At 37.8% G+C, this 14,876-nt stretch overlaps 1 protein-coding gene across 2 annotated transcripts in view; it reads left to right on the top strand.

Moving 5' to 3' along the window:
• Positions 1-14,876, top strand: part of prkg1a (protein kinase cGMP-dependent 1a) — a 138,003-nt gene that overhangs the window by 46,555 nt on the left and 76,572 nt on the right. For both annotated transcript variants that reach the window (XM_056470811.1, XM_056470810.1), the window contains exon 3: positions 3,976-4,089. In XM_056470811.1, the coding sequence (XP_056326786.1) occupies positions 3,976-4,089 (114 nt within the window). The remainder of the gene's footprint in view (positions 1-3,975; positions 4,090-14,876) is intronic.

Raw genomic sequence — 14,876 nt, 5'->3', positions numbered from 1 at the left:
CGCACTGTCTCTGCTCTGTAAAACCTTGATATGCCCTTCACACCTTTTCAATATCTCTCTGTGCGCGCCTCTGTCTCATTCTCCCATGTCTTCACCTGTCTGTGTGATCCGCTGTTGAAAAGTGAGAAGAGATGCTCGACTTCCTGTTATTCTGCTAGTAATGTATCATATCAGCTCATCTACAGCTGACACCTCTGAGAGAGAGAGAGGGAGAGAGAGAGAGAGAGTGCGAGCAACAGGTGTATTTTAATGAGCAGTCACACTAAAGCTGTGTTGAAGGCTGATGTGATTTTTGCTCATGATACGGCAGCAGTTGGCACAGCACATGTCATTCCCTGCCAGTTGCTTATGTATATATGAATTTTCAAGAGATTATATACATATTATGCATTGTGATGGTTTTGTTGTAGTGATTTCATTTTGGAGTTTGCATGTTCTTCCCGTGTTGGCATGGGTTTCCTCAGGGTGCTCTGATTTCCCCCCACAGTCCAAAGACATGCGGTATAAGTGAATTGGAGAAACTAAAATGTGTGTGTGTGTGTGTGTGTATGTGTGTGTGTGTGTGTGTGTGTGTGTGTGAATGAGTGTGTATGGGTGTTTCCCAGTACTGGATTGCGACTGGAAGGAAATTCGCTGTGTAAAACTTATGCTGGAATAGTTGACGGTTCATTCCGCTGTGGTGACCACTGATAATCAAAGAGTAAGCGGAAGGAAAATGAATGAATGAATGATTGATTTTATTTCATTCATTTTTTTATATAATATGAGCAACGTTTTTTGCTTAATTAGTATTAAAATATGCATACTGGATGCAAGAACACAGACTGTTCTTATTTAAATTCAATACTTTATAGTGATTTTGATAAAGACTCTTATTAGTGTTTTTTTGTAATAAGTTTTTATAGTCTTTTTTGTATTTGAAGTCCATTTAAATATGTTCATTATGATTTTCAGTTATTTTAATTACTAATTTTAATATTAATAAAATAGTTTTTAGTGAATTGTTCAGTTGTTTTTATTCATTTTTAATGTGTTAATTACGGACACATTTTTCTTAGTGTTTTTGAAGTGACTTATTTTTATTACTATAAATTATTTTGTAAAAGCATTTTTTTAAAGGAAGACTTTTTTTGACTTCAGATTAAAGAAACTAACGTTTTATTATTTCCAGTGGTGGAAAGAGTACAGAAAAATGATAATCTAGTAAAAGTACCATTACCTGCCTAAAAATGTAGTGCAAGTAGAGTAAAAATATCTGTTGTAAATAGTAAAAAGTAGCCCTTTTAAAATTGCTCAAGAGTAGTGAGTATTATGCTGCGAAAAGCTAAAGTGTAAACGTAACATTCTGTAGTGCATTTAGTTATTGCCCAGCAGACGTACGACGTTAATAATAGGTTAGATTTAGATTGTGATGTCAGGTGACCAAAATTCAATGTCTAGCCAGTGTGTAAGGACAACAATATTTTGATGACGTTTATTATGATGATATCAAATGACGTTAATATTCGTTTGATTTTAGCTTGTGTTAGAAAGTGACCAAAATTCAACGTTGAGCCAACATCTTAAACCAACATCATATTGACGTCAAAAACTGATGTTTATTTGTCAGATAAGCCAACTAAAATCTAACATCTGATAGACGTCGTAGTGGTAACGTCCACACAACATCAAGCTGCAACATCATTAGACGTTGATATTATGTTGGATTTCGGTCATTGACGTCAGCCTGACATTGAGTTCTGAGGTCAACCCAATTTTCATTTCCAAACAAAACATCTCTGTGACGTTAGGGTACATCTTCAATCTGACATCATGTTGACATCTTGTGCCTGCTGGTTGTTTAAGGCCGTTTTGGTCATCACACAGTAAACATCCGTCATCTTCTTATCAGTGACATACATCTAAACAGTCTCTGAGTCAATGTGTGTGATGATTTTGGACATCTTCTTGGACACTTTTAATGCTTCCAAACAGTTTGCTGCAATTATATATCGCCCATGTCTTGAGGTGGTTCATTATGATGTGATTTACCTCTTTACTTCTGTGTGTGATTTAATTGGACAGGAATCACAGGACTGATTTTTCTAATCCTCATAGACAAGAAAATTAAAGTAGTGAAAGTAGTGGAGTAAAAGTACTGATACTGCACTGAAAATGTACTTTAAAGGAAATTAAACGTACACATTTTTTAAACTACTTAGTAAATTACAAATCCTAAGAAAACCTACTCAATAACAGTAATTTGAGTATTTGTTGTAATTTGTTACTTTACTCTGCTGATTATCTCTGTACATCACACTTAATGTCACAAGCTATGTTGCCATCCAAAACTGAGAATTAAATGTGTTCGCAAAACTGGATTTTTGCATAAAAGACGTGCGAGTCAAAGAGAACAAAATCGTCACTTCCTGATAAACTGGCGCCAAATATCAACAGTAAAGGTGGAATTTGCTGCAGTAGGAGAAGCTGCGAGAATCTTTTCTTTGTTTAAGAAATGACTTGCGCCCCAAAAGACAAAACCGACACACGCGCGGTGGCGTTTGAAGGTGTGAGACCCAGAGCACAGACGCTCTCGACAATTCTGGAGGTAATTAATAGTATAACAACACTAAAGGCTGATTTATACTTCTGCGTCAAGCGCACGCATATGCTATGGCGCAGCCTACGTGTGGACGCATATCTCCTCGCCGTCAGTAGTGATTTTAAACCACACTGAACTGAGCTAAACTGAAATTAAACACTACAAACTGAACTACGCTGTTCCTATTTACTATGACCTTTTATGTGAAGCTGCTTTGACACAATCTACATTGTAAAAGCGCTATACAAATAAAGGTGAATTGAATTGAATTGAGACTGCTGTTTTGTGTTTACCATATGATTAAAGTTGTTGCATGCCCTTCCCGCCTCAAAATGAGCGAATTTGAGCCACTCGTACATTAAGGAAATGTTCAGAAAAAAACAAAACCCCAGCGAAAGAACTCGACACAGAGAAACATATACATCTACTGCCAGCTAGCGTTTCAGAAGTGTATTGCAGAGCAACAGAAACTGCTCGCAGAAGTATAAATGCACGGCTACGTGCAAGGCTTGCGCCGTGGGTCACGCCGATCACTTGACGCAGAAGTATAAACCAGGATTAATACTGAAATAGTTAGGCGTTTAGAATGACCAAAACATTTCAGATGTTTTACAGTGTGCTCAGCCTGCTGGTTTGTCCATTGACGCACATTTTTATCACCACATGATCTCATAACAAAATCACATGACCTTTTTATTGCGCATCATGCAATTTGTTCAGTAAAAGTGTTTCCTATCGTAGTTTATGCACATTTTTTCTTATCGAACAAAAAGTTTATCCTACTCAGTTATGCGCATAACTTTTCATGCACATTTTCAAATTGTATGTGCATCATGGTGTTTCCATCAACCATTTTTTTATGCGCATACACAAAATGCACATAAAAATAGTTAGTTGGACACATAGCTACATTATGATTTCGAGATTACAACATGTCCTACATTTCTTCTTAAATGTCTTGTTGACCATTAAAGGGATAGTTCACCCAAAAATGTTAAAGTATGCCATCATACTCATTACTCTCCCTCTACTTGTTTGAGTTGAACACAGAGGACGATATACTGAAGAATGCTGGAGGAAAAAACAGCTATCGACTCTTATAACGTTTTTTTGTTTATACTATGGATATTGATGGCTGCTTTTCCCCTTAACATTCTTCAGAATATCTTCCTTTGTGTTCAACAGAAGTAATAAGTCAAAGTTTCATTTAAGCGTAAGGTAAATAATGAGGAAATGTACATATTTGGGTGAACTATCCCTTTATTATGAAGCACTAATAGATTTTAATATTATTTAAACTGAGCTCTCGATTAATTGTGCCTCTAATTCATTTAACTGTGTAGACATGTTATTTTCCCTGTGATATTTACAGTTGTGCTGTGCTTTTATTTCAGATGGTAAGGTTGAAGTGACTAAAGAAGGACTGAAGTTGTGTACCATGGGACCAGGAAAAGTGTTTGGAGAGCTCGCCATCCTTTATAACTGCACCAGAACGGCCACTGTGAGAAGTGAGTACACAGCAACGCGCGCGCACACACACACACACACACACACACACACACACACACACACACACACACACACACTCATTGCCGTCATAAATAAAGCAAGGGACAATTTGGATTTTTTTCCCCGTCAACATACACAGATTAGCACAGCTTGATTTATTTTAGGTCACATTTCCCGATCTGCCACTGTAGGATTATAATGTTCAGTATGACTGAAGGCAACCGATCGCTCCATCTGTGATGATAATCTGTGATTTTATCAATAGACAGGAGGCCAGACTGAGAGATATGTGGGCTGAATTAATATTTGAGGTAAAGAATGAGTAGAAAGTTGTGTTTGGGGGTTCTAGGATAAGTGTGTGTGTGTGTGTGTGTGTATGTGTGATTTAAACAAATCCATAACCATGTGCCCATGTGTTTTTTCTGTATGTGACTATTGCTTTTATAACTATGGGTTGCACTTCGTGAAACGTATCACTTCAGATAATAAGGTTACATTACAAAAATCCATATGCATAGTGGAAACTGAGTCAGAGGTACGTTTGGCTTCGTGCTTTATATTTATCCAACATGCAAATAAAATTGTGCTTGATATTTTAGTGTGACATTACTATTATCACAAGCGTATCTGTGGCCAGAGTTCACTCCTTTTGTTTCTATTTTCTGTTTAAATTCCCTACAGTTCTGTGACATTTACTACATAATATTGCAGAGGAAAGACTTGTTTTTAGTTTTGGGAGTTATTCATGCTCTGCTGAAAGCAATTTATTAGTTCTAATAAGTTTCCTTTTAATATTGGATGGATGAACTGTGAGGGGAATAATGACACCTTGTTGTACCCAGTTTAAAAAAAGTGACGTTTCACAAAACTAATTTCGAGAGGAGCATGTGATATGATTGACCGCAGCTGGTCCCTTACGGTAATCATTAGCTAGCCAGTCTGATTATTGCAAACAAAACATAAATATCCAGTCTAATTTTACTCCCTATCTTCGTTTTGGAAGATCTTCCCCCCCTTTCCCCTCCTCCTCATTTCTAGTTTAATCCAGGATCGGGCGGCACGGTAGCTCAGTGGTTAGCACAGCAGGAAGGTCACTGGTTTAAGTCCTAGCAGTGCCAGTCGACATTTCTGTGCTGAGTTTGCATGTTCTCCCATTGCTCGCGTGGGTTTCCCCCAGGTACTCCTGTTTCCTTCCACAGTCCAAAGACATGAGACACAAGTGAATTAAATAATAACAGTCACAAGCACTTTAATACTAACCTTTTCTAAGCGAGTATGCACTGGTGTGATTTGCGGTCTATTCCTATAGAGCTGTCATTATTAATCAAGGAATAGGCCAAACGAATCAGGGGAACTCTTGAGAACTACCTGATCTTGTATCCCTTTAAATGCTATATGACCAGAGCCTTGGTCTCATCTAACTCCAAGCTCAAGATTCTCTCTCGGGACAGCATGCCAAACCTGCTAACACTGTCAAGCATTATTTAAGTGTGAACTCTTGAACAAAACTTTACTGATAGTTTAACAGAAGTTATAATTCACGCAATTATAATGTACGCTGTAAAAAATATTTGTTAATTAGCAGTTTCTGTATGTTTTACATTTATTTACAGTTGTGAATTGCAATATGGGTCTTTTAGCTCTGTTCTGTCGACTGTAGACGTTGAAAATTCATTTCTATAGTTTAACAAGGTGACTTTTATTTTATTTAACAGTCTTGATATAGTATATGAGGTAATATAATGTATAAGAAATAATATATAGAGAAATGAGTCTTTAAAATAACAGAAAATGTACTAGCAGTTTATTACAAGGCTTTTGTACCATAATGTACAACACCAACCCAGCCAATATATTACTTTAAACTATTAAACATGTTAATAAAAGACACTTTTTCGAACTTTACAAGGTTAAAAGTTGTTGAAAGAAAGATCAAGGTCTCATAATTAAGGCCAGATGGAATCTGTGGACGTTTTTTTGCTATTTCTGCTGAGAATTTTGGTAAAATAAAAATCTGCGGAATTATTTTGGGAGTACCATAACTAAAACCCTAATATGTGAAATAAAAAATATTATCTTTTTAACTTTTATTTAATGTTTAAAATGCAAATCCAATTAGATTCACTTTATTTGGGAAACAAAGCAAGTCTCTCATATAATATATCTACTAAAAGACAGAAAATATTAGTGTGTAAACTGCATTGTACATAAATCAGATGAACATTTACATAGTAGTCAATACTATTACTGTAATTAATTTCAAAACTGAATAAATATAGATTTACAAACATTTACTCAAGTAAATAAACAGAATTAATGATGGGCTAAAAATCTGCGGAATACTGTGGAAATCTGCGGAATTCTGCACACTCAGATTTCGTGTGGGCCTACTCCTTCAAAAGCATAAATAAATATAGATAAATATTATGAAATACAAACATGAATCACAAAATACAGAAAACTGCTCATTTATGGATATTTTTTATACAGTGTAGAGTTGGAAAAGGTGGATAACTTGCCTTTCTTCCACCTTCCTATTCTCATACCTCTTCCTATTTCATATTAGGCTTTTCCACATTTATAAAAAGCCCCAAGCTGCTTTAAAATCAAGATCCGGTTGTTTAATTAGCAGCCAGTTTACACAGACATAATTAATATCTGTAATTCTTGTTTTTCACCATTTAAACAGATCATCCTGTATGCACAAGCTTGTGTGCAGACCTTTCTCTCATTTATTATTCCATTCTTCTCTTCTGTCTGTGCCATTGTTCTTCTTCATGCATATTCTCCTCCACTTGGCTCTGTTTCTCCATCCTCCGGCTGTGGTTGTGGCGTTCCTGTGCTTCTCTGTCTCTGCTTTTCTGGATAGTGTCTGGGAAAGGAAGTGAGCTGGACTGGGATTAAGGGACATGCGTGTGTCTGATCTCTCCATGCACAGCCAAATGCGACACATGTCCCATGTGCCCTACTGCCACTAGCAAACTGAACTTTAATTGCACTCAGAAGAGAGTCCGGGTGATGTTCAGTTCAGTCATTTTCACTTCAGTTTAGTTTGTGTCAGATTAAAGAAATATTCATCATTTTAAGCATCTGTCGCATGTTGTTAATTACCACAGACAGAAGTCTTTTCATCAGTTTTCTTAAAGAGCCCCTATGATGGGTTTTTGAAAATGACTTTCCATGCAGTGTGTAACAGCTCTAAGTGAAGTGAAATATCCAGCTAAATCTGAAAGTGCACCGTGTTTAAAACTATTGATTCATCTATAAAAGAGTCGACTTATAGTGGTTCAAATGAATCGCTGCGGTAACGAGTCTTTAGTCGTGCCAGCGTGCCATACGGAACTCAAGCCCCACCCATTTGCTGCACAAGCAGACCCGGGAAAATTGAAACCCCCGACCCCGCCCACAAACACCGTAGAAAAAAAAGAGGAAGACAAACACTGTAGCAGATCCTGTTGAATCATGTCGCGAAGATGCTGTGCTCTGAAGTGTGAGGGAAAGTTAGTGTTATTTTCCCTACACAAAGATGTGAGGAGGCGGTGAAGAGTCAGTGGTTGAAGTTTATTTTTGCAAAAATATCTCAGCATTATAGCCCAAGCCTTTACTGTGTTCCCGTCCTTTTTCTGAAGAGTGCTTCAGTAATCTACGTTCTTACAACGGGAGATTCATTGGCTGTTTGTTAAAGGAAAAATCAGAAAAGACTATTGATGTATGGAACTTGTCAGAGCTTGGACAGGAACTTTACAGTACACAGTTCATGGTAAAGTCTAGATCGGATACGTGGCCGGCCGGAAGTGCGATTATACACATTAATATAGCAGCATTTTTTTATGACACTGTGTAACATAATTAATATTTTTACAGTATTGTGACGGTTGGGTTTAGGTTGGGGTGGGGGTAGGTGCAAAAAAATACGTCTTATTGGGTAATTTAATAGATAGCAAATACTCGGTTCAACTACTGTTTTTACCTTATTGTGATGTTAGGGTTTAGGGTTGGGGTGGGGATAGACGTAATAAAATACAATAAATCGGAAATTTAATAAATAATACAAATTAGTCTCTTAACTTCCGACCGCAAACGATCTAGCAACAACCACAGTTCATGGATTAGTGTCTTCCTCCATTTCACAAGTGTAAGTAAGTGTGATTAAAATGGTGGCCTCCTTGTTTTCTCTAGCTTACAAATTCTGTATTTATTGTTTTTGTTACTTGTAACTGCTCCACACAGTTTGTACTGTATCTGGTTAACTCTTTATGTTCTCACATAGCATCTAAAACCACGTTAAAAATGTGACGCGTGACGTTTTGTTTACGGACTTAAATGTGTTTGTGAGCTCGCGATCCACTGCCGTTTGTCATTGCCGTTTGTGGGCTGTTTCCACACACTTGCGGTGGTCAAGTTTTTAAAATAGTTCAGCTTTTGCCACTGTGTGGATTAATACTAAATGTGTGTCACTGTTTTTACTTATGGTTAAGAATAGAGCAATATGCTGATGTTAAACTGCGTTGCTTTAATACACTCCTGCATTGGGCTCACACATACACTCTGTACTCTGACTACTTCAACAATGTTGATAAGCTGTGGTGGGCATTTCTCTCTGTCTCACGCTAAACGCAGTCAACCAATCACAACAGACTGGGTCATTGGACCAATCAGCGCAGTTAAGCCTTACGCTAAAGAGGGGTTTAATAACAAATGAATCGCTAAAGGAACCATATGAGGGTCATTGGGATAATTAGTTAAAAATAAATGCATGTTATAAGACAATGAAAGTGTTTTTTTGACCTTGCATGCATATCAGACTGTTGTTGGAGACCCCCAAAACCAAAATATGACCTTTTTTAATGCATAATAGGGACTCTTTAATGCAGCCTAACCCTAACCCTAAAGCCTAATGTGAACTTTAGATATTTGGTATTGGTCTGATTAAAATATTACTGTATGACTTATTCTATAAAGTTCTGATTAATTTCTCCAAAATTCAATTAAAAACATTCTATTTTAGAATATTTTTGTTTTCAATATTGACAATTGGTCAAGGGAGGCGTGGGGGCGCAGTGGGTAGCGATGTCTTCTCACAGCAAGAAGGTCGCTGGTTCGAGCCTCGTCTGGGTCAGTTGGCATTTCTGTGTGGAGTTTGCATGTTCTCCCAAGTCCAAAGTGCACAGCGTGCTCCCGTTTTCAAGTCCAAAGACATACACTATAGGTGAATTGGGTAAGTGAAATTGTCCGTAGTGTATGTGTGTGAATGAGAGTGTATGGGTGTTTCCCAGTTATTGGTTGCAGCTGGAAGGGCATCTGCAGCGTAAAGCATATGCTGGATAAGTTGGCGGTTTATTCTGCTGTGGCAACCCCTGATTGATAAAGGGAGGAAACCGAAGAAGAATGAATGAATAAACAATTGGTCAACAGAAGAATAATAGATATTAAACATTTTTGTCATTGAAAATTAGGGTTATGCCTCCAAATAAAACACTGGTGGATTATGTTGTACAAAATGAATATAAACAGGTCTGAAAATTAGTTTTTTATAGTTTATTTAATTTATTATTTTAAATGTGGAAGATGTTTTGTCTGTATTTTACAGAATAAAACAAAAACAAAAAATTCCACAGAGACAATTGAGTGTGTATAATAAGAGATGAAGTAAAAGTAAAATAAATTAAGTACAGTAAAATCACTTAAACACATAACAAATTCATACATTTAAATAAACTTCTCAATTCAGATTCAGAAATTTCTTATTTTTTCTATAGCTTCAGACACACAGTAATAATAATTTCACGCAATATCCACTTGCATACACTCAAGAAAGGACATTAGCATTTTGTTTAAACTACTTATTTAAAATGAGCTGAAACAACACAATTCTTGAGTTTGTTTGGGGGACAACTTAATTGTTTTACATTCAATCTACTTCAATTTGTAAAAACTAATAAGTTAACTTAACTTCTTAATGTTGACCCAACACAAGTAGATTGTGTTGAACCCAGTGTACCAGATAGGGATGTGTCTTAACTACATAAACCAGTATTTCCACAGCAATGCAACCATAACCAAAAGGTCATACGCCAAGATATGTTTTTTTCCACCTCAAAAGGTTGATTAGGCAACTTCATTCTCAAAATGGAGACTCTTTAATGAAAATGCAAGCTTTAACTCTGACTTGAAATTTAGTGCATAAACGTCCCTTGTAAGTGCATGTAATGAAGGATTGTTTTAACCTATAAGACAAGCCAATATTATTTTCTGTGGTAATTAACATCATGGTATGACAGAATTTAAAGTACTCTACTATGCAATTTCAAATAGACTCTGCAACATTTTAAAGATAAGTTATTGTCTTTCTATAGAAGGAATATATCCTGAATGGCCTGAAACTAGTTGCCAGTAATTCCAGTGTTACTTCCTCATCAAACCGCATATTGGTAACAAATTTGCTTAATCCAGTGTTCAGTCACTGCACACAAACAATGCCTATTTTGACTCTCCAACACTGTAGTTGTAGTTGAGGCATGAAAGAGTCTGTGTTTGTGTTGTCAGCACGTCTAGAAGAGACTCTTTCTGTGCTGTGAAAGCAGATCCACTTTGCATGCACTTTCAAACGATGACAACTCGTACTGAAATTCATACAGCATACTGATGCTATCATTATTGTTCATATCACTTTGTATACAGTAGAAGCACTGAGGAAGCCTATATAGCTCAAATTCATATTTGGTAACCTGCTTTTGGTTTCTTACACACACTGTTTTCTCCACTGCATCTATCATAGACTGTGTCTATCATTTATCAGTGTCACTTATCGATGAACAGGGCCAGAGCGTTAGAGCCAATCGCAGCCCTTTCTGTTGAGCGCGTGACCTATTATAGGCGTTGATCGACAACGCTCAAAAAGCAAGCGGAATAATATTTACATTAGTTTATTTGCTATAAATGCTCATGTTGTTCTGTCCATGTACCTGAGTTTTGTTTGACACATTCACAAAGTGTGTTTTCTTTGAGTGGGTAAAATTAAAGGTACAGTTCATATATTTGACTGCTTGCTTTAAAGGACAAAATTGTAGTACAAATACACAGAAAATGTATTTATAAATTATTAGGGCTATCAAAATGCAGATGTTAACGCACGTGATTAACCGATTAACCATGAGGCCAGTGTGGGTTCACACCTCTAGCATTGACTTCCATAGTATTTTTTCCTACTATGGAAGTCAATGGTGCAACCAGCATTCTTCTAAATATCTTCCTTTGTGTTCAACATAACAAAGGATCTTATAAATGTTTAAAACCACATAACCAATTAAAATTCAAAATGTTACTTCCCTAGGATTATTTGCGCCATGCAGACTCGAGTGACAGCTTAAATTGCAGGCTTTGAGGAGAGCTGTGCAATTTCTTTTCTAAGAGACCAATTTTCAAACCTGCAACACCCAATTTTTGCAGAGGCAGCTACCACTTTTCCCAAGAAAAAGTTAGATATACAGGTATTTGTATTGTCATCCGAGTGTTTGCATAGCAACACGTGCAGTTATTCATCACTCTCTCTCTCTCTTCTGTCTCTTTCTTTCCAACATGCACCTTTTGTTGATGTTGCTTCCCAGTTGTGTCTGCATGTAAATGAGACTTCAGGAGAAGCCGTGGCTTAGTGTATTAGAATTCAGAGGGGAAACCGCACCGATATGTCAGCGCTTAAAGTGGTTTTGACCTGCTGTGGTCTTACCCACCGTGCAGCTGCCCTGTCCTTTCACAGCTATAAACAACAGAGAGAGATCAGGCCCAGCGCTTCACAGGACATGCGGGATGGAGGCTCTTTATCACAGCGCTCTGATGTAATTACGGAGCACAAGTGAATGCTCAACAGATATTATGAGAGAAACACTAACAGAGCAAGCACATTATTAGACAATATTCTTTCATTTATTCACTTTCCTTAGGCGTAGTCCCTTTTTTCATCAGGGGTCATCACAGCGGAATGAACCAACTATTCCAGCATATGTTTTACACAGCAGATGCCCTTCCAACTGCAACACAGTATTGAGAAACATCCATAGACATTCACAAGCATACAATACGGCCAATTTGGTTTATTCAATTCACTTACAGCACATGTCTTTGGACTGTGTGGGAAACCAGAGCACCCAGAGGAAACCCACAAGAACATGTCTAGCCGGAACTCGAACCAGCAACATTCTTGCTGTGAGGCGACAGTGATAACCACTGAGCCACCATGTCACCCTATATGAGAACATTGTTAAAGCAAATTTTTAAAGAGCCCATATTATAGATGAAATAGGGTCATATTTAGGTTGTAAGGGTCTCCAACAACAGTCTAATATGCATGCAAGGTCAAACAACACTTTGATGGTCTTATAATATGCATTTATTTTTACCTAGTTATCCCAGCGACTCCCATATGAATCGTTCAGCGATTCATTTGTACCCAAACTCGTCCTCAGCGCGAAGCTAATCTGCGCTGATTGGACCAATGACAGGCTGCTGCGATTGGTCGACGACACTGACAGGCTTCAGGGCGAGACAGAGTGAAATGCCCAGCAGATTATCAACAATATAAAAGTAGTCAGTGCATACACGCTTCATAGTGGATTTTGGCTGCCAGTGGGTGAATGTAAATACAGACGATGGACTAGAAAATACTGACGACTAACTATTTTATCAAGCAAAAAGTCCAAGAACTGGCGAGGATATGTCCTAGCAGTCTACTTGCTCTTTTTACACACACGCACACACAGGGCCGGCGCGTCCAGAATAGAGACGGCGCGGCGGCGACACCTCCCTCCCCCTCCGCGTCCTCAGTTACATCCGCGATTACAACCCTAAGATTTCAACCGCGACACACCCCCCCCCCCCCCCCCCCCCCCCCCCCCCCCCCGGGACTCATTTTACAAACGGGTCCCTTTGATCACCCTTTGCCTAGAGCTTTACCCTATTCAGAGACACACACACACACACACATCAACCTCCTAAGAGGAGACACTCACACAAACGACCGTCCTCAGAGGAGCCACACACACACACATTACACACACACACATAGCTGACTATCCATAAACAAAGCGGCACGCGTCGCGTTTTCAACGTAGCTTTACACGCGATATGAGAATATAAAGAGTTAACCTGATACAGCACACGCGGTTACAAGTAACAAAACACAACTGAATGCATAATTTGCAAGCTAGAGTAAACGCGGCAACCATTTTAATCGCACGTACTTACACTGGTGAAATGGGGGAAGAAACTGATTCATGATCCACTGATCCTTGTTCTGACAGTCTTTACCGATCCTTCCTTTAACAAACGGATGAAGTCTTCTTTGTAAGCAGGTAGTTTCCAGAGGCTCTCGATCTGCTCAAGGCTAGGCTATATGCTAAGGTTTCATCTTTGGGTGAACTGTCAATAATCTCCATCTGCACAGCGTGACTTCATTCTACCGGTGTCTGTGTGTGTCTCTTTGTGTGTGTGTGTGTGTGTGTGTGTGTGTGTGTGTGACTTTTTTCTGTTAGTGGGCGGGGCCGCAGGTTTCAAATCTCCCGGGCTTGCGCGTGCAACTACTTGTGTTTCGTAGCTGCGTCATCGCGAAACACCTAATAAGTCGTTATCAAGACGACTCGTTTGAAGCACTATGAGTCGACTCTTTTATAGGTGAATCAATAGTTTTAAACACTGTAAACTTACAGATTTAAGCCTTAGCTGGATATTTCACTTCACTTAGAGCTGTGTGACACACTACATGGAAGGGCATTTTCAAAAAGCCATAATATGGGCTCTTTAATATGAAATTCCTGTTTGTTGATTTATAGAATTTTTTTTTCACAAGACCAAATAAATACCACAATCATCAAATATGATCATGTCTATGATTTGTAATCGAACATTTGCCTTTCCCATCTATCTGGGATAGTCAGGTTGCTTAATAGCTCACTTTTCAAGGTGAACTTGTGACTCAGGTTTAAGTATGGTGAAGTACGGTTCCACAAAAGTAATAAAAGAAATATGAAATCAAGGTAAAATGGTTGTAAGATTCTGATGGTATGATAACCTTGGATAAAAAATATCATGGTTTCACGGTACCACGGTGTTGTGATTACTGCTCTAAAATATATTCTTTTTATATGTCTGGGTAAAAAACTAAAACTTTTTTCTCTTTTGAGCACAATGTATTTTATTTTGAGAAACATTTAAAATATTGTGGTGCAGTAAACATGTCAGGCTAAATGAATTATAGACTTCGTGCCTTCATTTGTTTCAAACACAGATTTCTTTACAATTTAAAACGGCTTTGGATATCTTTTCTGCTGAAGAAACTGTTGTCTTAAAAAAAAAAAAAAGTTAATAAAATAATCTTACACATACCTTAGAAACGGTATTGCAGTAAATTTGAGCGGTTTTAAAACCTTGACTTTTCCAAACCGCGGTATACCTTGAAAACGGTTATCGTCTTATGCCTAGTTATAGTACACTTTTCTCTCATGCTTTTGAAACACTATTGATTGTGTTTAGAGAAGGGTTTCGCTAAGTGATCTGTACAACAAGCCTCGCCTTCTCCTGGACGTGTGCATAAATTACATGTATCTGAAACTTACAGCAAATGTACACCGAGTAATGTATTTTAGATTTGCAAAAATGAAGACAGTGCCCTCTAGTGGATTTGTCATCTAAAATGTGCAATGAAATATACCCAGAGCAATGACATTTTTGCAATTATGTAGGCTGAGGTGCATATTTCCAATATGCCTGAGCTGTTTTTTTTTGTGAATGGATA

Source organism: Danio aesculapii, chromosome 13, assembly GCF_903798145.1.
Source record: "Danio aesculapii chromosome 13, fDanAes4.1, whole genome shotgun sequence".
Classification (NCBI taxonomy): Eukaryota; Metazoa; Chordata; class Actinopteri; order Cypriniformes; family Danionidae; genus Danio; species Danio aesculapii.
This window is presented reverse-complemented; position numbering and strand designations above follow the sequence as displayed.